This window comes from Lepidochelys olivacea, assembly GCF_965140295.1.
Source record: "Lepidochelys olivacea isolate rLepOli2 genome assembly, chromosome: 7".
NCBI classification, from domain to species: domain Eukaryota; kingdom Metazoa; phylum Chordata; order Testudines; family Cheloniidae; genus Lepidochelys; species Lepidochelys olivacea.
The window spans coordinates 123,679,260-123,705,774 of record NC_140417.1 but is presented as its reverse complement, the minus strand read 5'-3'; the positions used below and the strand labels follow the sequence as shown (position 1 = coordinate 123,705,774).

At 50.8% G+C, this 26,515-nt stretch overlaps 1 protein-coding gene across 12 annotated transcripts in view; it reads right to left on the bottom strand.

Annotated features, from left to right (window-relative positions):
* BTRC (beta-transducin repeat containing E3 ubiquitin protein ligase) overlaps positions 1-5,895 on the bottom strand; it is a 171,308-nt gene extending 165,413 nt beyond the window's left edge. For all 12 annotated transcript variants that reach the window (XM_084633284.1, XM_084633291.1, XM_084633296.1 and 9 more), the window contains exon 1: positions 5,732-5,895. In XM_084633284.1, coding sequence (XP_084489410.1) covers positions 5,732-5,779 — 48 coding nt within the window. In that variant the 5' untranslated portion in view covers positions 5,780-5,895. The remainder of the gene's footprint in view (positions 1-5,731) is intronic.
* Between the last annotated feature and the right edge of the window lie 20,620 nt (positions 5,896-26,515).

The window sequence follows — 26,515 nt, the reverse complement described above, 5'->3', positions numbered from 1 at the left end:
TCTTACAGACAGGGACAGAGATACCACCACCTACTGAACTGTTTTCAAACAGTCATTACATGTGACTCTGTAGTAAAAACAAAAATACCAGAAGCCAGATAGATAATGGGTCTGGTCGATATGAAGAGTTTCTCAATATCTGATATGGAAAGGCACACTTTGGCTCTTGTGAAAGATGCCATGTAAATCAATAATTAATTGCATATCCCACTTCGGCCCAATCTATGACCCACTTAGTCAGTCAGAGTGATGGTATACCAAGCATATCATCCATGTGGACATATGGGAGAGTAAACTGTGGATGATCCACCACTGGATGAACTACAATACATCTTTCCAGATCTATGTAGGTACTTATATGGCTGCCATCACCACGATACCTAAGCAACTCCCAAGCATTTAGAGAGAAATCAACAAACCAGTTTTCCAACATGACCTGGTTGGCATGTACAATTGCCCCTTGTACCTACTCCAAAAATCTGCTCTATGCAGAGCCCCCATAATCAGGGATGTGAGAAGAGCAGAAGACCCCAAGAAATCCAATTAGGGACCTTGCTTTGCCAATCTAATTAAAGTGGGAAGTGCTCAGAAACTATAGTGAAGGGTGCCAATATAAATCCTCCCCCTCTCTCCCAAAAACAGATATAAATAAGATAAGAACTTAAGAATGGCCATACTGGGTCAGACCAACAGCCCATCTAGCACAGTATCCTATCTTCTGACAGTGGCAAGGGCCAGATGCTTCAGAGGGATTGAACAGAATAGGACAATTATCAAGTGATCCATCCCATCATCCACTCCCAGCTTTTGGTAGTTAGAAGTTTAGGACACCCAGGGCACAGGATCACATCCCTGATGATCTTGGCTAATAGCCATCGATGGACTTATCGTCCATGAACTTATCTCATTCTTTTTTGAACCCACGTATACTTTTGGCCTTCACAACATCCCCTGGCAACAGACTGACTGTGTTGTGTGAAGTAGTACTTCCTTTTGTTTGTTTTAAACCTGCTGCCTATTAATTTAATTGGGTGACCTCCAATTCTTCTTTTATGGGAAGGGGTATAAAACACTTCCTTATTCTTTCTCCACACCATTCATGATTTTATAGACTTCTGTCGTATCCCCTCTTATTTGTCTCTTCCAAGCTGAAAAGTCCCAGTCTTTTAAATATCCCATCATATCAAAGTTGTTCTATACACTTTTTTGTTGCCCTTCTCTGTACCTTTTCAATTCTAATATATCTTTTTTGAGATGGGGTGACCAGAACTGCAGGAAGTATTCAAGGTATGGGCATACGATGGATTTATACAGTGGCATTATGATATTTTCTGCCTTACCATCTATCCCAATCCTAATGGTTCATAACGTTGTTAGCTTTTTTGACTACCGCTGCACACTGAGCAGATGTTTTCAGAGAACTATCCAGGATGACCCCAAGATCACTTTCTTGAGTGGCAACAGCTAGTTTAGACCCCATCATTTTGTATGTATAGCTGGAATTAGGTATTCCAATGCACATTACTTTGCATTTATCAGCATTGAATTTCATCTGCCATTTTGTTACCCTGTCACCCAGTTTTGTGAGGTCCCCTCACAACTCTTCGCAGTCAGCTTTGGACTTAACTATCTTAAGTAATTTTGTATCATCTGCAAATTTTGCCACCTGTTTACCCCTTATTTCCAGATCATTTATGAATATGTTGAACAGCACTGGTCCCAGTACAGATCGCCGAGGGACACCGTTATTTACCTCTCCCCACCCTGAAAATGGACCATTTATTCTTACCCTTTGTTGCCTATCTTTTAACCAATTACTGATCCATGAGAGAACCTTCCATCTTATCCATGACAGGTTATTTTGCCTAAGAGCCTTTGGTGAGGGACCCTGTGAAAGGCTTTCTGAATGTCCAAGTACACTATATCCACTGGATCACCCTTGTCCACATGTTTGTTGACCCCCTCAAAGAATTCTAATAGATTGGCAAGGCATGATTTGCAAAAGCTGTGTTGACTTCCCCAAACAAATCATGTTAATCTATGTGGCTAATAATTCTGTTCTTTACTATAGTTTCAACCAATTTGCCTGCTTCTGAAGTTAGGTTTACTGTCCTACAATTGCCAGGAACACCTCTGGAACCTTTTTTAAAAACTAGCATCACATTAGTGATCCTCCAGTCAACTGGTACAGAAGCTGATTTAAGCGACAGGCTACACAGCACTCACAAATCTCCAGATAAAAGACTCTCTCTCTTCCCTTCCAGTTTATAAAATAAAATGCTTAGTTTATCGTTTTTCTTATTTGATTGCTTTTGTTTCTTTGTGTGTTTTGCATATCTGTGTGTAAAGAACTCTTTTAGGGAAAACTAAAAAGCAAAGCACTCTGTCATTTATTCCTCAATTCAGTGAAGTCCTTGGTCACTCAACACTCAGAGTGAGTTCAACAGTCTATGGCCTGTTCCTGTGAAAGTTCTTTCTCCCACGCTGACTCGCCTCTCCCAATTCATTAACGTTTCATTGTTCCAGCAGAACATAGCCTGGCTGTGGTCATGGAAGGTCAGGTATTCCATCAGATACCTAAGGTCAATACCATGGAGGGCTCCAAATATCAGGTCAGAGACCTTGAACTGGACTCTTTATTCAATTGGGAGCCGATGTGGAATCAGGAGCATCAACATGGTGCTCTGTACTACTAAGTAGACAGCTGGAATTTTTTCAAGGTGCAAGACTTCATGACTCCTAGTTACAATAAGTTGTAATTATCAAGCCTAGAGGTAGGTCACAAATGAGTGGATTATTATGGCCAGATATATATCCAACGGGATATGGCATACTCCTCATGTCAATCACATATGGAGAGGGCATTTTTTGCTGCCAAAGATATTTTGACATCCAATATCTTTTTCACCTCTTCAACCTGAGATTCCATAAACCTGACAAAAATACAAGGAACTGGCAAAAGAATTCAATGATCTGAACAGAAACAAGAGATTTAAAAACCGATATCAATTCTACAAGACAAAAAATAGAAGCTAATTAAGAGTTTAGACTTTCTACTACCTTTTGAAGTGCAAATGAAAGCCAAGATTTGTATCTAGTGTTTCAATATTTCCACGTTAGCTGTATTTTAGACTCTTTATGAGTAAAGATTTAATTCTGTGCCACTGAATCATTAATCCACAACAAATAAACTTTCAGCAAATGTTGCCAGTCACTTGAAATGTATTCTTAGAAGCAGAACAATTTAGAGCATCTAAAATTAGCATTTAATTAAGCTGGCATCACTGTTTGCTTCAGTTTCTTGATGCTATTTTCCAACCAAAATCTAGAAATATCAACAATGGTAAAAAAAGGAATATAACTGCTTCATTTGGTATATTATCTTAAATCTAAACAGTCAAATTTGAAAACTGATTTGGCTACTGATGCCCAAAGCTATTTTCTGTGCCACAGGCCCATTTATAAACCAAGACAGTATAATGGCTATTTACATCCACTCTATTAACAAGGATATGTAGCAGGAAAACATAACCGATTAAAACATCATTATATACAATTCCGCACCCAAGATAAAAAGGGGCATAAGAGAAAAATTAAAAAGAAACCCCACTATGGAGAGCAGATGTGCAGATGAAACTAATACACCCCACAAACTACATGCAGAACAAAATCTTCACCTCTCTCAGGCACCAGTGCTTGATGGGTCATCTCTTACCACCAAGTCAGGCTAGAAATCTTGTTTAGAATCTCTAGGACCACCAGAGAACTGCAACCATACTGCAGGTGCCCTCCTGCCACATCTGCACCCCTGTCCCCCAGTGCAATGTCTCTTGTCCACATGCTCTTGCACCCAAAGCCCAACATTTAACCCCACCTCCTATAGGTAAGCCCCATTCCCATCACTAGCATCCCCCAACCCAGCCAAAAGATACCCCAAGCTCTACTACTTGTCTCACTATGTACTGCCAACACTGGCCAACTTTACAAATGTTCAGGTGCCTTCCCCCCATACCAGCACTCACTCTTCCTCCAAGGTGCCTGCCTCGCATATTCCAGAACTTGCCCCCTTCCTGACTCAGCACCGTGGCATATTTCCCCACCCAGTTCTGCCCCAAGTGCCCCCCGTGCTTCAACACTCTGGTGTTCACCCTTTGAGACTCCCAATACTGCCTTCACCATCACCACCTGCTCCTACCCCCTCAGGTGCCCACCCATCCCTTCCCCTCCCCCAAGCCTACCTTCCCCAGGCCTTTGCCTCCCGCCGCTCAGCACCCCCCCATGCCCTGTTCCCCAGCCCTTTACCCTCCCCCACCCTCTGGGAATCCCACAGCTTAGCGCTCACCTGTCCCCCCAACGCCTGGCTCCCCCAAACACTGACCCCTCCCCCCGCCCCAAGCTCAGCCCGCCCCCCCCAACTCCCCCCGCCCTTTGCCCCCCCGCCCCAAGCTCAGCCCGCCCCCCCCAACTCCCCCCGCCCTTTGCCCCCCCGCCCCAAGCTCAGCCCGCCCCCCCCAACTCCCCCCGCCCTTTGCCCCCCCGCCCCAAGCTCAGCCCGCCCCCCCAACTCCCCCCGCCCTTTGCCCCCCCGCCCCAAGCTCAGCCCGCCCCCCCAACTCCCCCCGCCCATTGCCCCCCCGCCCCAAGCTCAGCCCGCCCCCCCAACTCCCCCCGCCCATTGCCCCCCCGCCCCAAGCTCAGCCCGCCCCCCCCAACTCCCCCCGCCCATTGCCCCCCCGCCCCAAGCTCAGCCCGCCCCCCCCAACTCCCCCCGCCCTTTGCCCCCCCGCCCCAAGCTCAGCCCGCCCCCCCCAACTCCCCCCGCCCTTTGCCCCCCCGCCCCAAGCTCAGCCCGCCCCCCCCAACTCCCCCCGCCCTTTGCCCCCCCGCCCCAAGCTCAGCCCGCCCCCCCCAACTCCCCCCGCCCTTTGCCCCCCCGCCCCAAGCTCAGCCCGCCCCCCCCAACTCCCCCCGCCCTTTGCCCCCCCGCCCCAAGCTCAGCCCGCCCCCCCCAACTCCCCCCGCCCTTTGCGCCCCCGCCCCAAGCTCAGCCCGCCCCCCCCAACTCCCCCCGCCCTTTGCCCCCCCGCCCCAAGCTCAGCCCGCCCCCCCCAACTCCCCCCGCCCTTTGCCCCGCCGCCCCAAGCTCAGCCCGCCCCCCCAACTCCCCCCGCCCTTTGCCCCCCCGCCCCAAGCTCAGCCCGCCCCCCCCAACTCCCCCCGCCCTTTGCCCCCCCGCCCCAAGCTCAGCCCGCCCCCCCCAATTCCCTCCGCCCTTTGCCCCCCCGCCCCAAGCTCAGCCCGCCCCCCCCAATTCCCCCCGCCCTTTGCCCCCCCGCCCCAAGCTCAGCCCGCCCCCCCCAATTCCCCCCGCCCTTTGCCCCCCCGCCCCAAGCTCAGCCCGCCCCCCCCAATTCCCCCCGCCCTTTGCCCCCCCGCCCCAAGCTCAGCCCGCCCCCCCCAATTCCCCCCGCCCTTTGCCCCCCCGCCCCAAGCTCAGCCCGCCCCCCCCAATTCCCCCCGCCCTTTGCCCCCCCGCCCCAAGCTCAGCCCGCCCCCCCCAATTCCCCCCGCCCTTTGCCCCCCCGCCCCAAGCTCAGCCCGCCCCCCCAACTCCCCCCTCCCCCAGCCCTTTGCCCCCCAACCTCAGCACGCCCCCCCACTTGCCCCTCCCCCTAGTCGGCCCCACACCCGTCCTCCGGCCCGCCAGGGGCCCCGGCCCTTTGCCCCTCACCATGAACTTCAGGGCCTTCTCCTGCAGCACGGCCTCCGCCGGGTCCATAGCCCCGCCCCGCTGCTCCGCCGCCGCCGGTCCGGGGCCTGGGCCGCCCCCTCCCTCAGTGCCAGGCAGGCCGCAGCCAGCGCAAGCAGGAACCGCCGCTTCCCCTGGCAGGGCGCACGCGCCGCCCGCAGACCCACGGGAAACGTAGTCCCCAGCGGCGGCACAGGCAAGCGCCTGGGAGGCATAGAGGCACTACAGCTCCCGGCATGCCGCGCGGCGACCGCCCATCCGCGCCCCGCAGCCGCTCTGCGCATGCCAGGCCGGACGGCGGGCAGCGGTGGCTGATGGGAGTTGTAGTCTATTTGGGCTGTAGGTGGGCAAGCCTGTGCAGTATCACTGCGAGGAGTCCCATTAGTCTGCTGATCTTTCTCTTACAGGCTCGTCTCCTGGAGTCATGTGATGAGGGCGGCCCTTGGCTTCTTTTTTTTTTTTAAAGGAAGTTTCTAGCTCTGGTGGTTGCAGAGGGAGGTTGGAAGCGGGCCCAGGTGTAGCTTGGTGGCTCATGTGCCAGCCCAACATTTGTCTTTGGGTTTTACCAGGTCTGACTCGAGAATTTTTGATGCTCCCAAATTTGCAATTCCCCATTATCCTCACTGTCGTCACTGTGCTAAAGCCTAGGACCTTCGGCAGGGCCCAGCCCCCAGTTACGCTAGGCGCTGTACAGACATAGAACAAAGAACTGGTCTCTGCCCCAAACCGCTTGCAATCGACAGCCAACGGGTGGCTACAGACAGACTGAGGGGGAACAGAAGGAAACAATGAGACGATGCTGGTCGGAGCGCTGGGCAGCTGTCTCGCAGGGCAGCAGGTGTTGTGATTTGTAGCGAGTTGTTGCAGCAAAAGAGGATTTTAAAGGAGGGCGGTGAGTAGGTTGGTAGAGGTTTATGACGTGCTCCTCCCGACTGCAAGAGGTGGTATAGGAGACAACGTGAAGGTGTTCATCTGAAAACATTAACGAGTGGGTGGCGAAGGCTCAAGGCATTGGCAGAGCAGAGGCAGAAGTTGATCTCTCAGTCGCGTGTGGGAGTTGACAGGTGGGGTGGGGATCAACCACAAAGGGCCTTGCAAACTAAAACAAGTAGCTGCCGCTGCCTAGGAGGATGTGGCTGCAAGTGACCCAGCATGGCACTGGGGTACGACATCATGCCCAGGGCCTCCCTGCTCCATGGCTGAATGGGTGGAGTGCTTGGGAGCATCGTTTGCTAGAGGGTGGGGAGAGGCAGTTGCTTTTTCATAGCTCCTCACCAGCCCATGCTGCAGTGCCACAGTGTCAGCATCACCCTCATTTCCCCCTGGGCAGACAGGAAGCTGCAGCAGCAGCATGGGCCAGAGCTGACCACAGCATGAGTTAAGCCCTGACCTCTGCCCCTTGCTGGCCATGAGTGAGACACTCCCCAGAATGCCCCCCACCTCCCAGGGATAGGACCAGGCTGCCTCCTCCCTGCCCCCCTCTGAGATGGGACCAGCCCGCTAACCCCCCTTGACCTGATTTTTTCTGAAATGATGCCCCTGTGGGGGGGATGGTTAAGGCCCTACAGATGAGTTCTTTGGCCTAGTGCCAGGCCGCAGAGGATTTCAATGGCAGTATGGTGCACCCCACAGCTGCTGAGAACTTCACTGCAACAGCATGGCTAGAACCAGAGCCTTGTCATCTGAGCTAAAAGGGAATCTCCATTGGTCGCTGAAGAGTATAGGGCCTATGACACACAGGTGAGCAGTTCTGTCAACGTAGCTAATGCAGGCAGACTGCGCTGGTGGAAAACTGTGCTTGTCCTGCTGTGACTTACCCCTGATGAAACCCTCGTTTCAGTATTTCACACCATTGTGTTTGCATCCATGCAAGCAACATCACTTGCGTCCACACAGTGCCACGCTGCATCAGTGTAAGCAGGGTGCAGTGCAGGTAGGTATCCCAGAGTCCCTTGCACTGCCTCCAGGCTCCCTGGATTTTGGGCAATTTTCTTGGCATATTGTGGGATACCTGCTGACTTGCAAGGGAATTTGGGGAGCAGACATCACACACTCATCATCCCTGTTCTTTCCCAGTATCCTAGGACTGAACTGTTGCCCCTGTCATTTCCAGACTGTTCCCCACCAGTATGGATGAGGCCCAGAGGAATAACCATTCCTGTTCATTATGAGGTCAGATTCTGCTATATTGGACTGGCCCCAAGGCACCAGCTAGAACAATCGCAAGCAGAGGAAGTCACCAGAGGAGAAACCCTGCTTTGATGCCAGTCAGGTATTCCTGTTCGATCAATTCTCAGAGCAGCAGCAGCCAACACGCACTGAATGGTGAGACCAGATTGTTATGGAGACGGTGGAGGAGGAGAAGTAGAGCTCCAGAACTTCAGGATGCAGAAGGTCAGTTTCCTGGAGTAGCATATCAAGTTTGCCCTGGCCCCAGTTAAAAAAACAAAGGAAGAAGAAGGGGTTGTTAACTACTTGTGTAAGGACTTGTCTTCGCTGGAAAACTACATCCTGTTAGAACACGACTTTGAGGAGCTGTGGTAGCTACGACTTACTAGTTGTACTGAGGTAGCACCTGGGAACCTCAGTCATGGCCCAGGACCCCACTGTGCTCGACTCGGTACAAATACAGAACAAGTCAGTCTGTGCTCCAAAGAACTTACAGTAGAAGTAACAGGATGTTAAACATGACTTTGCAGTCGGTGTAGACAGGGACAAATGGCGTTTACCATCTTGTCAGCTGATCGTAGGTACGTCTGGTCGGCTGAACAAGACCTAAAAGCAACAGCTCTAAGAACACAAGCAGCCCGAATGTCACAGTGCAACGCTGGCTGGCTCTCAAAACTCTGCACTGCTCTGCTCGGTTGCTCCTCATCGCTCTCTGCTGCCACTTCATCCTATAACTTCTCCAGATCATCTTTTCTAACTACGCCCTTTGCCTCCTTCTCCCCCTCTTAGTTTCATGCTTTCCTTCATGACTCCCCTTATGAGCTGAACAGCCTCAAACAACCTGTGTGCCAGTCACTTCCCTCTTCTTTGAACCCCTTCTCAAAACCGGTGCTTCATTTGTAATGAAAGAGACGCTGGGGCTTAGCCCCGACAGGCCCCAGCACAAATTAAGCACTAGCTTAGCACTTGAGCGGTGGCTGCTGGCCGGGAGCCCAGCTCTGAAGGCAGCGCCGCAGCCAGCAGCAGCGCGGAAGTGAGGGTGGCCTGGTCTGGTGTATTGCTACCCTTCTGTGTTGGTGCTGGTGCTGCCTTCAGAACTGGGTGGCCAGAGAGCCGTGGCTGCTGGCTGGGGGCCCAGAGGTGCCAGAGCTATGAACTACCAAGCGTGGCGGGGCTGGAGCTCAGCCCCAGCAAGCCCCGACACAAATGAAGCACTGCTTAAACCCACTCCTGGGAATCTTTGTCAGTGGCTAAGACTCAGCAGCTGAAGTAGGGGCTGGGTATTTTCCTGGCTCTGTATAGCACTGTGGACACTTACAGCATTATACAAACAATCGTCATTACGAATGAGGGTGTAATACAAGGGGGTCACGACTATATCAGGCCCTAGAGCCCTCGTGCCCCAAGCTCTGGGTCAGTGCTCCAGCCGCGATGCAAACTTGGATGCAGTTGGCCACTGTAACTAGAACCTTTCTGCAACAGCATGAAAGGCTCGATGATTTTGATCATGTGGTTTATGTGACAATGCTGTTTGATGCAAGCCTAATTGTAGGAAAAATGGAAAGTGCAATACTGCAGGAGCATATGCCACTGTCCCAAGGCCCTTAAGGCTGGTTAATCTATCTGGATTGTAGCCACTGTCATTTACACTAGCTCAAGTTCTTTTGATCATCATAAGCACAGACCTGGAGAAAGAGTTAGAGTCTAACATGGGGCTTATGCCAGACACAGTCAGAGTTCAGATACTTCATTTAGCCTGGACAGCAGAAGTGAGTTATTAAAACTATTAATTACTTGTATTACTGTAGCACCTAGAAGCACCAAGCATGGCCCAACATGCCTTTGTGCCTGGCCCTGTACAAACACAGAACAAAAAGACAGTCCCTGCCCTAAAGAGTTTACAATCTAAGTATAAGACAAGAGACAACAGCTGGATGCAGATAGAGGAGGGAATATAAGGAAACAATGAGACAATATCGTAATGCACTGTATAAATCCATGGTAGGCCCACACCTTGAATCCTGCCTGCAGAGCTCAAAAAAGGTATATTAGAATTGGAAAAAGTTCAGAGAAGGGCAACAAAAATGATTAGGGGCATAGACGCCGACTTCTGCTCCCACCGGTGCGTGCTTGACCTTCCTCTGCCCCAACCCCGCCCCGCCCCCACCCCTTCCATGAGGCCCCGCCCCTGCCCCACCCCCATTCCAACCCATTGCCCAAAGTCCCCACCCCAACCCACCCCCTCCCTGTCCCTATTCTGACTCCTTCCCCAAATCCCTGCTCTGGCCCCACCTCTTCCCCGCCTCCTCCCCAAGTGTGCCACGTTCCCGCTCCTCCCCCCGCCCCCAGAACATCCAAACAGCTGTTTGGCGGTGGCCAGGCGGGAATTGCTGTGAGGCAGGTGGAGAAGCGGGATGCGACATGCTCAGGGGAGGAGGCGGAGGAGCGGAGCTTGGCTGCTGGTGGGTGCAGAGCACCCACTAATTTTTCCCTGGGGGTGCTCCAGCCCCATGGGGTCGGCACCTATGATTAGGGGATGGAGCAGCTTCCACTGAGGAGAGACTAAAAAGACTGGGACTGTTCAGCTTAAAAAAAAAGAGATGACTACGGGGCGGGTCTGACAGGGGTCTGTGAAATCACGGCTGGGGTGGAGACAGTGAACAGGGACGTGTTATTTACCCCTTCACATAACCCAAGCACCAGAGGGTCACCCAATGACATTAACAGGCAGCACAAACAAAAGGAAGTATTTCTTCACCCAACGCACAGTCAGCGTGTGGAACTCCTTGCCGGAGGATGTTGTGAAGGCCTGGGTTCAAAAAGGAACTAGATAAGTTCCTGGAGGATAGGTCCATCAATGGCTATTAGCCAAAACCATCAGGGATGCAACCCGATGCTCTGGGTGACCTAAGCCTCTAGCAACCAGAAGCTGGGAGTGGATGACAGGGGATGGATCACTTGATAATTGCCCTGTTCTGTTCATTTCCTGGCACTGGCCACTGTCAGAAGACAGGATACTGGGCTAGATGGACCTTTGGTCTGATCTCATATGGCCATTCTTATTTTCTTAATATTGGGCAACATGATAGACAGTGATCTCAGTACCTGATTTAGGGACCCAGAGTTATGAAGGGGAAGTGAAAACGGATTCATCCCTCCTTTCTCACCCTGTCTCATTACACAAGAAGATAAAGCACAGCAAATCTTAAACAAGTACATTATAACATACTGTTTGGATCACCGTTAGTGAGGTCCTCGCCACTTGTGATCAATGAGCCCATGGCTTTTTCTACAACAGCATGTTTGTCCTGGCCAAAACTCTAACAACTTCAGTTTTCAAGGGGATAAAATATTCTGTCCTGAGCGCTGCAGGGGTGGCTGCATTTTATGGTGGCCACATGGTCATGTGCTGAGTTTGGGATCATTCTAGAGGAAAGATGCTGCTTTACTGTAAAGTTATCATTGGGATTATTTTTGTGCTGTCACATTGCTCTGTGCATTGCAGACTCTGTGGACCACATCCACAGTGTAACTCCATGTTAATTTGCTGCGGCAATCATTAATTGGATAAGGAACAGCTGGTGCTTTGCTTTAAGTGAAGATGATTGGGTCAGTAAATAAACGTTTGGTTAAACGATCTACCGCAGGTATTTCACTACCTCTCTCCGCATTCCAGAGGGTTTTCATTTCTTGTCCCAGTGACCCTCGGAGGAAGCAGCAGGAGCCAGCCATGAGACATTGGGAGCTTTAATCAGAGCAGTTCCTTTGGGCATTAGTGTCTGAATTTTCATATTTTGAATAATAAAGGATGATTTTAAATTAAATTTGTGGGCTTGCCATCTGTGTGTGTTTGGACTTATTTGGCAGTCCCTGGCCTTAATTATTCCCATAGTAAAATAAAAATAAAGGAAATTGAGGGGGAAGGAGAAAATTGGCAAGAGAAGGCCTTGTTATTCCCTTTGGCGTGCAAGATCTTTGGGGCAAGGACTGTCAATGTTCCATATTATACAGCTCTGCCCCCTAGCACTTGGTGGAGGAGAGGCCAAGGTTAGACTTGGACAACCGGGCCTGGGAAGCCTCAATGGATTAGCATAGAAATGTAGGGCTGGAAGGAACCTCGAGATGTCATCAAGTCCAGCCCCCCGCTCCCTTGAAAAGGGCAGTGTGAACAAAACGTCCCCTCTCTTCCAGCTCAACCTCTTCAGCCTGCTTCTGCAGGGACCTATGGGTGCTTTCCACTGCCCCTGCTGCCCAAAGCACCGGTAATCCCAGTTGGATGCTGCCTGTATAGTAGAAACCTCCAGGGTCATTGCCCTGCAATAGTAGCCCCTCTGCCCCCTGCCACCAGCTGCTGGGTGCATTGCCAGGAGAAAAAGAGCATTAGTCGAAGCATCCCTACACCACAGTGATCCCCAGCTGCCAGAACAGGGCTGTTGGCTGCCAGGGGAAGACAGAGCAGGATGAAGGACGAAGGATGCCCTCTCTAGTGCTGGGGCCTGGGTCCCTTCTGGCCTCCCCCTTCCAGCTCTGTGCCTAGCACAGTTCTCAGAGCTTGGAGGATCTGGGCCTGGTGAGACTGAGCTGGAAATCTCCCAGGGCAATTCAAATATGTCGGGGGGCTTCCCGCAAAGCCATTCAGTCGAGCCACATCCCCTACCCTGAGCTTCAAGACTCAGGGCCAGTGTGTGCGTCCATTCAGCAGAAGAGCTCCCACGGACTTGAGTAGGAGCGGGTGTTACATGGACAGACTTCTCCTCCGCCTGACATCTGCTCCAAAGAGCTCTGCCTGCCCACTGGGCTGGGCTCAGAGAGGCACTAAGGGAAAGTCCGGAACAACACACGTGTCTACAGGAGACTCGTAGCAGTTAAAGAAAAGAGGGGGGAAGCTGTGAGATGCTTCAGGCAGGGCTGTGATAACAGGGGAAATGTCCCGATTCACCAGGGGTTTAGCTGGTAGCAGCAGAAAGCTTTCAGCGTATCCTGCCCTCTGCAGAATCATCAGCACGTGGCACACCAGTCTTTGAGCTCTGCGGTCCCCCTGTCCTAGAGGTGCCTTGTGACTGCAGGATTGGCACAATTGTCTGGGCTGGCAGAGGCATCAGCTTTCTCATAAGGTTAGTGGTGCTTCCATTGCAGGTGGGAGGCTCCCAAGAACCCTCTTCACCACCAAATTTTATTGTCAGGGCTGTTGATTGCGCCTGCTAACTCCCAGCAGATGCAGGGTCCGAGCAGGAAGCTGGCATGCACAGCACAGCGCTGTAGCAGCCATGTATTTGTATTGGATGCTGCAGGGAGGAAGGTGACAAAGGGTTGCTTTGGGGTTTTGCCTACTTTGCAGTCAGCCAGCAGACTTGCTGGCTGAGATCTTTAGGGAGAGCCAGGCGGACAGTCTCCCAGTTACTTGTGATCTCTCTCTCTCTTGAACCCCTTGGAGATTTAGCTCCTTGGGGTGTGAAATGATAGGGAAAAAGCCTGGGGAATGTGACTGCAGAGCCACGGAAGGAGCAGAGGATTCAGGCAGGACTCTGGGGATGATGTCTGCGTTCTTGTCCCAGTTCTGCCACTGCCTTGCTGCGTGCCCTTGAGCATGTCTCTTCCTTGTTCCCCATTTACAAAGGGAGGCTGAGAATACCAACCTCACAGGACTGTTTCAGGCTGAATTAATTTGACCATCCCACAGGGGTGTAAAATTCCCTCTCCTTGGCACTGTCTGTAATTTTTAACATTTGAGAATGAATTTAATGCCCCTGAAAGGGCGCGGGTCATAGTGCTGGCGAGAGCTGGGTGCGCTATAAGCTTCCCACACATAGCATGGCCAATGGGCTGCGGTACTGACCCACAGCCCTCTGCTAGTCAGATCCTAGGTGCCACAAACACACACACAGGTTTGCTGATGCACCTCAATCCTGACTCGAGGACCTTCCTGGTCTTCCAGGCTTGAGTCTCCCAAACGCAGCTCTGTAAACGCCCCCTCCATCCCAATCTACGGCACCTTTCGCTTTTCCAGTCCCAGGCCACCTTCACATGTGGTTCTGCTGACATACCTCAGCCCTGAGTCAGTTTCACCACTTCCCTGGTTAGCTCAAGCATTATCCAAGATCCTTCAATGAAAGTCACAAGGGCAGGGCACAGGGTTACCATCCCTAGTTTAGACGAGTGCAAAGGAGAAAGAACCCCCCCAAAACCCAACAGAACAAAACAACCCTAACAACCAGTACCTAGGAGTCAGAAAGGCCTTGTAAAGCCTCATAAATATTTAGCTTGTCCTCATGTAAAATATATGACTTTGTGTAAGGATCAGGCAAAGAAGGGGCATGATTTTTTTCTGATTTATGGACCCAGCGACGGATTATTCATAGCAGAGCAGCTGTGTGGAAAGATTCATCCACTGCAAAATGTGATTGTACATCAGGCAGTGTGAGGGAACGGAGCTATGACTAATGGCTGCTTTACATATAAATGAGAAGGTTTGTGCTAGGAACTGTAAAAAATAAAAAACAAAAAAAAACCCTCGCTTAGCTGACGGTCCCATCCCAAGCGCTGCCCAGGGGCCAGGGGAAGGAAAGAACAAGCCGGCCTGAAGGACTGGCTTCCTTGACATCTGCCAAACATGTAATAAATAAGTGACAGAGGCTACAAAGGACAAATCCATCCTTGGTTTCGGTGCACCGACTGCAGTGGGTCTCACAACGAGGAAGGATCTTACGCTAGTGGATGGGGTTCTCCGGCCATGTCGCCCATTCTGAGCCCTGTGAAATTGCTTCCATTCGTGGCTGGTGCAGGTGCTGAGTTCTTGTACTCGGCACAAAGGGGGCGAGACCCTGATTTGATCAGAAGCTGAAGGTTTCAGTGGGGAGGTTGGGGAGGCGGTTGACGTGGCACTGGTGTAGTCCCTTTGTTACTCCAACCCCTCCCTCCCCAGACTCACTCTTGTATCCGAGACGGGTTGTCTAGACATTGCAGATGTTGGGTCTGTAATTTATAACAATGGCCTCCAGAAGGCAATTCCAATTTGTTTCGCTAAAGCTTTAAGTTACAGGCAGTGAGATCTCCTGTAAATACTCTTGACTTACATCGTAACTACACGAGAGGGTTTGCTTGGCGAATACCCACTCACTATGCAGTGATCACATCTCTGCCGAATCCTTTGGAGGTGTGTTATACTTCTCAGGTCCAAAAGTAATTGCTGCATGACTGGGACAGTAAGAATTAGTTAGTTACTTGACATTATAGGGGATCAAGGTTGTGGACCCAATCCCAAAGTCCTTAATCAGGCAAAACTCCTGTTAATTTCTATGCTTGAATAAGAAGCTTCAGGGCTGGGCCCTGTGGGATTTTATGTTACCCACCCTCTGCTGTCTTCCTTTCTTGTGCATTTCATTAACTGCCTTCTCTCTTCATTCAAAATCCTCCTGCAAACTAGAGCTGGGTTCCCAGTTGAAAAAATCCAATCTCTCTTTGAAAAAAGGACCAGCTATCAACAATTAAAAACCGAGGAAACCTCCCACAGTCTAGAGCTGCATCTGCTTATCCATGTATTAACTCTTCTATCTGCCCTGTTTAGAACCAGAATTCCTTGGAGCACGTTTCACCAAGTCTCCCTCTGTGTGTTGAGCAACACTGAGCACACTGATGAAACCTTCTCTGCCTGGTCCTCAAACCAGCCTTTTAAATATGACCTCCATCATGGGTCTGCCCTTACAAGGTCACCCACAGCTGTTATGGTCACCACTGGAGGATGTATCGACAAGACCTCTGAGCCAGAGATGAAACAAACCTCCACAAGGAAGGACCATTCACAAGGGAAGGGAGCAGTTCAGTCTCCAAGGCCCAGACAATCCGTTACTTCTACGCTGCGACTGCCCGTGAGGAGGTAGTTTTACCACCTGAGCTGGTAGCAATGTGGCCTGGATCGTTGTCTAGAAGGTTCTAGACTGAGACCGTCTCCTCATTTCACACAAAGGCCAGACCACAGACCAGGCGCACAGAGACTACGGTGAGGAGGGCGGTATAAGAATCTAGACTGAACAGAACAGGAACAATTTTCATCCACCACTGATTTGGGATGAATCTCAGCAAATGGCACTGAGAGGAAACGCCTCAAGACAAACACCATTGCTAATCCCACCATCCTCCCATGCCAGCATACAGCCTCTTACTGATCCCATCTGTTAGAACAACACACCTCTCTGGTTACGACCGAGACAGCAGATAGTTTGTGCTGAAATCTCTCTTGCTTTTCTCTCAAAGCTCACTTTTTCATTTTGCAAAGGTGGACAGAATTCCAGTTAGCTAAGTGTGAAAAAACAAAAAAAGTGCAATTTAGGCCCCAATCTTGCAATCCCCAGCTCCATGCAGGTGGGCCCTTGCATTTGCTCAGAGTCCCAGACCCATCCTTGGCTTTCAGACAACTAAAAATTATGCTGCTCATTTTTAAACTGCAAGTATGGCCTGGATGCAAGACTTTTACCACACACTTCAGTGGGAGCAGGATGCACTCTCATTGGGTAGGATTTGGCATGAACGGTTTGAAGGAATCGGGTGTCTAAATAAAGCTGCATTACACATTACGCTATTTTGAAAAAATATGGGGTTTTTTTTACAAGTTGCCAAGGTGCAATGCCTCAGCTGTATCTGTGCCCCGACATGCGTCTATCTAGATAGCTACACGGTGAATTAAAGCAGCTGCAGTGATTGGACGTTTAAGTAGCACACTGTAAACGTCGATTTGCACATGTGCCTCGGAGCCCCAACCTAGCATGGGGCCCCAGTCTGCCACGTGCAGTACGAATACATAGGAGAGACAGTCCCTGCCTCAGAGAACTTACGATTGAAGGCCTTCATTCTGCAGAGACTTATGTACAGGGTTAACTTTATGCTCCATTGACTCCTGGGGGGCTGCTCACACGGCTGAAGTGAAGGTCTTTGCAGGGTTGGGATGTCAATAGACTAGGCAGACAAAGGATGGATCATTAGTCCCATTTTACAGATGGAGAACTGAGGCAGAGAGAGAATACATGATGTGGCCACGGTTACACAGGGCATCTGTGGCAGACCCAAGAATTAAGAACATAAGAGCTGCTGTACTGGGTCAGACCACGGTCCATCTTGCCTAGTAGCCTGTCTTCAACAGTGGCCCATACCAGAGGTTCAGGGGAAGTGCATGGAACATGGCAATTATGGAGTGATCTGCTCCTGTCTTCCCCTCCCTGCTTCTGGTAGTCAGAAGTTTAGGGTAGCCCCTAACCTGAACCCAGATCTCCTGAGTCCCAACCCACTGCCTTAGCCACAAGAGCAAAAATTTTCTTCTTTCTAAACAAAAATCAAGGGGAGCAGAGGGAGCAAAAAACCCTACCTGGTGTCAAGACTGAGTTTGATAAGTTTAGGGAGGGGATGGCATGATAAGGTTGCCTACAATGGCACATGGCCCATCCGTGACTGCTATTAGCAAATATCTCCAATGGCTGGGGCACGAGACACTCAATGGGGAGGGCTCTGAGTTACTATAGAATTCTTTCCCAGCTGTCTGGCTGGTGGGTCTTGCCCACATGCTCAGGGTCTAACTGATCGCCGTATTTTGGGTCAGGAAGGAACTTTCCTGCAGATCAGATTGTCAGAGACCCTGGTGGAGCCTGTGCAGCATGGGGCACGGGGTCACTTGGTGGTTTGAACTATTTAGATACCAGACTCCTTCAAACTATGCATGCCAAATCCTACCCTGTGAGAGTTTATCCTGCTCCCGCTGAAGTGTGTGGTAAAAGTCTTGCATCCAGGCCATATTTGCGGTTTTAAAATGAGCAGCATAAATGGTGGATTCTTTGTACCTTGAAGTCTTTAAATTGTGATTTGAGGACTTCAGTAACTCAGCCAGAGGTTAGGGGTCTATTACAAGAGTGGGCGGGTGAGGTTCTGTGGCCTGTGATGTGTAGGAGGTCAGGCTAGAGGATCAGGATGGTCCCTTCTGGCCTTAAAGTCTGTGTTAATGCAACACGAAGGTTGTGATTTTAAATATCCAAATGTCAGAACATTCAACAGTAGGTTCCCACAGCATTCTTAACTTCCCACATTGCACTAAAGCACTGGAGTGACAGCATAGATTGCAATCCAGGACACGGCATATACATAAGTGAATCATAGAATCATAGAATCATAGAATATCAGGGTAGGAAGGGACCTCAGGAGGTCATCTAGTTCAACCCCCTGCTCAAAAGCAGGACCCATACCCAATTAAATCATCCCAGCCAGGGCTTTGTCAAGCCTGACCTTAAAAACTTCGAAGGAAGGAGATTCCACCACCTCCCTAGGCAACGCATTCCAGTGTTTCACCACCCTCCTAGTGAAAAAGTTTTTCCTAATATCCAACCTAAACCTCCCCCACTGCAACTTGAGACCATTACTCCTTGTCCTGTCCTCTTCTACCACTGAGAATAGTCTAGAACCATCCTCTCTGGAACTACCTCTCAGGTAGTTGAAAGCAGCTATCAAATCCCCCCTCATTCTTCTCTTCTGCAGGCTAAACAATCCCAGCTCCCTCAGCCTCTCCTCATAACTCATGTGTTCCAGTCCCCTAATCATTTTTGTTGCCCTTCGCTGGACTCTCTCCAATTTATCCACATCCTTCTTGTAGTGTGGGGCCCAAAACTGGACACAGTACTCCAGATGAGGCCTCACCAATGTCGAATAGAGGGGGACGATCACGTCCGTCGATCTGCTCGCTATGCCCCTACTTATACATCCCAAAATGCCATTGGCCGCCTTGGCAACAAGGGCACACTGCTGACTCATATCCAGCTTCTCGTCCACTGTCACCCCTAGGTCCTTTTCCGCAGAACTGCTGCCTAGCCATTCGGTCCCTAGTCTGTAGCTGTGCATTGGGTTCTTCCGTCCTAAGTGCAGGACCCTGCACTTATCCTTATTGAACCTCATCAGATTTCTTTTGGCCCAATCCTCCAATTTGTCTAGGTCCCTCTGTATCCTATCCCTGCCCTCCAGCATATCTACCATTCCTCCCAGTTTAGTATCATCCGCAAATTTGCTGAGAGTGCAATCCACACCATCCTCCAGATCATTTATGAAGATATTGAACAAAACTGGCCGCAGGACCGACCCCTGGGGCACTCCACTTGACACTGGCTGCCAACTAGACATGGAGCCATTGATCACTACCCATTGAGCCCGACAAACTAGCCAACTTTCTACCCACCTTATAGTGCATTCATCCAGCCCATACTTCCTTAACTTGCTGACAAGAATACTGTGGGAGACCATGTCAAAAGCTTTGCTAAAGTCAAGATACAATACATCCACTGCTTTCCCTTCATCCACAGAACCAGTAATCTCATCATAGAAGGCGATTAGACTAGTCAGGCATGACCTTCCCTTGGTGAATCCATGCTGACTGTTCCTGATCACTTTCCTCTCATGTAAGTGCTTCAGGATTGATTCTTTGAGGACCTGCTCCATGATTTTTCCAGGGACTGAGGTGAGGCTGACTGGCCTGTAGTTCCCAGGATCCTCCTTCTTCCCTTTTTTAAAGATTGGCACTACATTAGCCTTTTTCCAGTCATCCGGGACTTCCCCCGTTCGCCACGAGTTTTCAAAGATAATGGCCAATGGCTCTGCAATCACAGCCGCCAATTCCTTCAGCACTCTCGGATGCAACTCGTCCGGCCCCATGGACTTGTGCACGTCCAGCTTTTCTAAATAGTCCCTAACCACCTCTATCTCCACAGAGGGCTGGCCATCTATTCGCTATGTTGTGATGCCCAGCGCAGCAGTCTGGGAGCTGACCTTGTTCGTGAGTGGGACGAGTTAGGGTCGCTGTTGGGAAGCAAATATGAATTTCTTGACTTTTGGGTGTTCAGTGGGCACACAGACCCCCAGTTAGTCAGCCATCAGGTCAGTCTAAGCCTGAAACGGAGGTTTTTAGAAAAAGCCGGGTTTCACAAAACCCAAGAGCCCTGGAGCATTTCGGTTAAAGCAGGTTTGTGTGCGCTTTAGATTTAAATATTCCCCAGTAGCGTTTGCAACCCCCCAAACACTGAAGCCTTTTGCCAGTGTCAGGGAGTTTGAAAAGTGAAACCAGCTAGCCTCATCGGTTTCCATTCTCTAAGATGAGTGTGATACAGCAAGCCGGCAAAAAGAGTGAGTTGTTTAAAATTTGTCACTTTCAACCCGAAGTGTCATTAGTGGTAAGGGTATCTCTGGAGGCAGCGAGGGGTTCACTATACGACTGTTCACCTTTCGGGCTCTAGTTAATTTCTCAGCCACAAAGCTGCATTCACATATTGTTTTGCATCTATCTGAACGCTATACCTGCGGAGACAGGCTCTTCCGCTCACCCTGTGGAGCGTTCTTCCAGGCCGAGTGAACAGCTTCACCAGGTACAATTTGCACTCTCGAGGCTAGCTTGTGTTTGGTGCCTCAGCGACACAGCCCAGGAAGGGGTGGGGAATGGGACACAAAGGTGGTTTCAATCTATATTGCCTCCAGTGTGGCCCCCAGCATTTCTAGGGGCTACTTCAATTTACGGCAGCCCTCCCCCTCCGAACAGCTGCACCACAGCCCATAATAAGCACAGCACCTAGCGCTACGTTTACTCCCCCATTGAGCCCGCAACGGGGCGCGCATTGAGGAAACGCCTGTGGACCTCTTCCTGCCATGGCAGCGGTTTAGCGGGGGCAGAATCTGACCTTCTGCATCTCCCATGCATGGGTGCTGCGCACTCGTCGTAAATGGGGGAGTGTGCCGAACGGCCCTGTATTTCCAAAATGCCGGATCAGGAGACGGATCTGCCGCTGTCCTGCGCTACACGCTCTTGCAACTTGAGATCCACTCCAGACTCTGTCTTCCCCGCATGCTGTCAGCCCACCAGCTGCACCTCATTTGGTCCGTTTTGGATAGGAAGCCAGACTAGCTGCGCTGGGTTTTAGGCACCGATAGGCAAAAACCTCAGAGGCAGCCCAGGGGATCTACAAGCAGGCAAGTGGCGCTCTTGGAGGGAAAGGCAGACTGCATGATGGCCCTGGACCCTCGCTTCCACTCAGAGAGGCGGAGGGAGCGTGGGGAAGCCGCAGGTGCTGGGTTCAAAGCTTGAGGCGTGGGAGATCACAACTACCAAGGAGTTCAGAGACAGGCACAGATGGGAAATGGCAGCGTACAAGACACACCTGAAAGGGTTAATTTGTGAGCCACCCCCTCGGAGCACAATGAGATCCTGCTGTGAGGACACCACAGGCCCAAGCCTGGGAGATGCCAGATGCCTCCTGAGCAGCCCCTTGCAGGCCTGGCCAAGCCGAGGACCCTCCCCGCCTACCCGTGCAGTTTCAATTAAGCTCAGTGAAATTCAATCTCTTCCCCTTAATAAAGTTTATTGTTGTCTTGCCATCTCCCCTCCGGACACCAAAATGCTATTACTCCAAACACAACGGGAAGGGCTATTTTTCTGTTGCAAACTTTCTTGCTGAAGAGTCAAGGAAGAGAAACCCCTGGCAGGATCCGAGCCATTACAATCCAGGAAAATTAATTGCAAATCAACATGCCGGAGACTGCAGAGCCAAAAGCGGAGGGCAGAAGGGGACTGCACACGCACACCGGGCCTTGAACACGCAGCATCCTCCAGCCACACATGTATGTGCAATCCAGGGGATTGCACACGCAGACACGCGTGCATACCAGACACATGCATGCCAAGGCGTATGCATGGTAACCCCCAGCCGTACATATGCCCCACAGCCAGACAGATGCACGGAAACACGTATACACCTGTGACCGTACCGATGTTCACTCCCACTCTCATCTCTTACACACACATCCATGCAGTCCCTGACACACGCACGCACTCACACCTGCCCCGTTTCCGCACACCCGACCCCGCAGTCCACACGCGGCTTCCTAATGCCCCATCCACCCGGTCCTCTGCGCTCCTAGTAGCACACATGCAGCTAGACGCACATGGCCCCAGAAGATTAATACACTCATCTTCACACTCCTAGAGCCCCGGTCTCAGCTCTGCAAGGCAGGCGTCTCCTTCTCTGCTCGCCTCTCTCTGACAGATGCCTCAGAGCCCGGGGCCGCAGTTAAGGTGACGAGATGCAGCAATTCTTTATGAACATTTCATTCCCGCTCGCTACACGACGTAAATTAGATGGTGTGTTACATTTGGGCAATAAGCGAGATATGTCACCGCCGCACCGGCCCATTGGATGGAGAGGCTAATCCTGCCGTGAATTTCATTACTGCTTTTATACGGTCGGAATTAGCTTGGTGACAGCGAGCCTGATTGTCTTTCACTAGGGGTTTGCTGGAGAGCTGAAAGGATTCCACCCTGGTGGGAACGCTACGGAGTGACCCTGGCTCACCAGCCGCTCCGCTGATTGCTCTGCACCTTTTCGAGGGGCAGGGGGATGTGGCAACTGGCCAGGTGGAGGTTTGATCTACCCTTCCCCAGCTGCAGCATAAAGTAAGATGAAAGGGGACCCTGGCAGAGAGAGGGTCAGGGCAGCAGTAACTGCTCCCTGTAGGGGAAGGGCAGCACGTCTGTAATTGTTCCCCTCACTTGCAGGGACGCTCGGCCGTGCTACTCTCGCTGGCCGCGAGTTTGCAGCCCTGGCTCTGGTAGCTCTTGCTTTTCCTTGTTTACACCTTGCCCCAAAACCGCCCTCTCGAGTGGTCTGCCCTTCCTCAGCTAGCAATGGGGTGCCGCCATGCCCACCCACTCTCTTGCGCCAGCCACATCTGCCACGTGCCCTGCGCCCACCAGCCACGTCCGCTGCGCGCCCACTGATCGCTCTGCACCAAGTGTGTCTGCTGCACCCCCACTGCCCTCTAACCCTGCCGGACCCTTCCAATACCGGCCCCTCGCCGCCTTCTGATCACCCAGATCCTGCAGCCCCGGGACATCAGTGTCTGGATTGTTATTGCAGAGGGGGAGGAGATGACAACCTGCTCACGGTCTCCTCCGCTTAGGGTGACCAGACAGCAAATGGGAAAAATCGGGAAGGGGGTAGGGGGTAATAGGAACTTATATAAGAAAAAGACCCCAAAATTGGGACTGTCCCTGTAAAATCGGGACATCTGGTCACCCTGCCTCCGCTCCGTGCGTATGCACCATGGATGTCGTCAAATTGGCGACCGAATGTCCTGAAAAGGCCCATGGTCAGCAAAGCAATGGCAAAACTGGCAGTCACGTTGCTGCTTGCACTGTTTCGCTATTGCCAGGCAACGGCAGCGTTAAACAGAAACCAAATCCTGCCACATTTGAGCCACCCAGGCACCCCTCTGGGTTTCTGAACAGGCTACTCACTCGCTTCTTCCTGTGACTCAGGTCATTCCTTCCCCCCTCTTCCTGGAGTCTGCTGTAGCCTCATCCCGTTCTCAGACCCGCCATTTACATTGCAAGCTCTTCGGAGCAGAGACCCAACTGCAGGGCATTCCCTGCCATGCCCCTTGCATGGTTGTCGCTCCAAAAGAATAATAAAATGTCTTCTGCGGCCCCCTCAGCGTGTGCCCACCACCCTCACTCCACACGCACACTAGCGCTGGGCCATCCCCAACGGCGTGGAGCTGGCGGGTCAGTTCAGATGAGCTCCCAGAAGTTCGCTTATCCAAACAGCCTGTGTCTGCAAATCTGGGCTGACGTTCTCCAAAGGCAGGTCCCCCCTGCGACCCGCCTGCTTGTGGTGGGGCAGGAAGAGAGAATGTGCATGGCCTCCCTGGAGGCACAGGGCATGTCTGTTTTCCAGCAGGGGATGGAATGGCGGAGGCAGCAGTGAAAAGCCTCCTAGGGAAAGCCTAACAATGGGGAGAGAGAGAGAGAGAGATTTTGGCCTCTTCTGTTCTTTTCCCAAAGCAATTGATCCAAACTGTCTGGCACCTCAGAGCCTTGTACCACAACAGAGCTGAGTACGAGCCTGGACCTGAACTCCCCAAGAGCTCAGGGGCAGGGAGCAAGGCCTTCCATCTGGACTTTTACAGAGCCATGGCCAGCCCGTGAGTGGGGATCCAAGCCTCACTCGAGGATGGCTGGAGCTGGGGTTTGGTTCAGGCCAGCTTCCAGAAACCATGTGGTTCATCACTCCTGTTCTCTGTGTCAGATTTCTAGTGCATCTAGAGATGGAGGAGCCCACCAAAGCCATGTTTGTGAGTGTGTGGGAGACTAGGGGCCTGCTCTGCCACAGACTTTCTGTGGGACCTTAGTCTTACTGTGTCTCAGTTCCCCCTCATCAAACTGCCTCTGTTCCTCACAGGGTGGCTGTGAGGCAACCTACAATAAAGAGCGTGAGGTGCTCAGATGCTGTGGGGATAGGGGCCAGATCAGTATCTTAGCCAGGAAACCCACTGGTTACACACATGCCCCAGTAGGTTACACCTGTACTCAAGTTCTGAGCACCTGCTTGGTTCAAACGGGTTTGTGCCCTTTTGAAATGGGCTAACATTCATACCCAGAAAGGTTTGTTCCCATGACTCTTAGCTGAATGACTGTCCTTTGCCTGAACTGTCCAGTCTGCGTGTAAGACAAAGGGCATGCACTGATCATTATTTGTTATTCATTAGTGGCTAGTCGCTGTGCTCCTGTCTGACATTCCAATCTTCCAATCCAGAGCAGGAACAATATCATGGGAACAGCCCCAGAACAACCCAGCAGCCAAAATTTGCTGGTTTAAAGACAGTCGAGTGGTTACGAATATCAAGCTGCTGTGTAAAAAGAAGGCCCATTGGTGAATGATTCAGGGGCAGAAAGAAGGGCTAAATTACGTGCTCACATCTGCACGTCGGCATGCACTTATGGGCCCACATACACATCCCTGTGTCTGTCAATGCAGATGCTCAGGTCAGAGTGAATTCACATCTTCCCAAAGCGCGCCGAGCACTGCTGTCATGGGCAGGGTTTAAAATGTCAGCGAACTGCCCACAGGGAAGCAGAGGAGCTGAAGCTGAAGGTTACAGATGATGTTTGTGATAGTGATGCTGCATTTTAGCAATCATTTAAAAAAAAATCTCCACCTCTTTTGCTGGCATATTCTGAAAGCTAACGAGACGGGGCTGTGTCGCGCCAGCTGAATTAGAGAGGGGGGAATGCAGTTTGGGGCACCAGCTCCTGTTGCCACCCCACACTTTTAGTTGCAGCCTCCATATGATATACCCAAGAGACTTTCAAAGGAAAAGCGGAAGGGGCTGGGAAAACCTACCCCCAGGAAGGAGTCTGCAGGGACAGAACAGCCTCTGAAGCTTCATGGAAAGCATCTAATTTAGGTTGTCCCCACACTAGGCCTCCCCCATTGCTACCACTGGTGAAGCACACCCATGATGGGAGCTCTAGCCTAGATCTGGCACTGGCATTTCAACCACTCTGATATCTAACCATGCCCAAAGCAAGTCTGGATAAAGGCTCTTAAGCGAAGTAAGCTGTCACGGGATAAGAGGGAAGATCTGCTCATAGCTCAGTGACTGGTTAAATGATAGGAAACAAAGGATAGGAATAAATGGTCAGTTTTCAAACTGGAGAGAGGTAAATAGTGGTGTCCCCCAGGGTTTGTATTGGGCCCAGTCCTATTCAACATATTCATAAATGATCTGGGGAAAAGGGATAAACAGTGAGGTGGCAAAATTTGCAGATGACACAAAACTACTCAAGATAACTAAGTCCAAAGAGACTGCGAAGATCTACAAAGGGATCTCACAAAACTGGGTGACTGGGCAACAAAATGGCAGATGAAATTCAATGTTGATAAATGCAAAGCAATGCCCGCTGGAAAACATCATCCCAACTATACATATAGAATGATGGGGTCTAAATTAGCTGTTACCACTCAAGAAAGATCTTGGAGTCATTGTGGGTAGTTCTCTGAAAACATCCACTCAGTGTGCAGCGGCTGTCAAAAAAGCAAATGGAATGTTGGGAATCATTAGGAAAGGGTAGATAATCAGACAGAAAATATCATATTGCCTCTATATAAATCCATGGTACGCCCACAGCTTGAATACTGTGTGCAGATGTGGTAGACCCATTTCAAAAAAATAACATTGGAATTGGAAAAGGTTCAGAAAAGGGCAACAAAAATGATTAGGGGTCTGGAACGGCTGCCATATGAGGAGAGATTAATAAGACTGGGACTTTTCAGCTTGGAAAAGAGACAACTAAGGGGGGGGGGTATAATAGAGGTCTATAAAATCATGACGGGTGTAGAGAAAGTAAATAAGGAAGTGTTATTTATGTCTTCTCATACCACAAGAACTAGGGGTCACCAAATGAAATTAACAGGCAGCAGGTTTAAAACAAACAAAAGGAAGTATTTCTTCACACAACACAAAGTCAACCTGTGGAACTCTTTGCCAGAGGATGTTGTGAAGGCCAAGATTATAACAGGGTTCAGAGAAGAACTAGATAAGTTAATGGAGGATAGGTCCATCAATGGCTATTAGCCAGGATGTGCAGGGATGGTGTTCCTATCCTCTGTTTGCCAGAAGCTGGGAATGGGTGACGGGATGGATCACTAGATGATTCCCTGTTCTGTTCATTCCCTCTGGGGCACCTGGCATTGGCCACTGTCAGGAGACAGGATACTGGGCTAGATAGACCTTTGGTCTGACCCAATA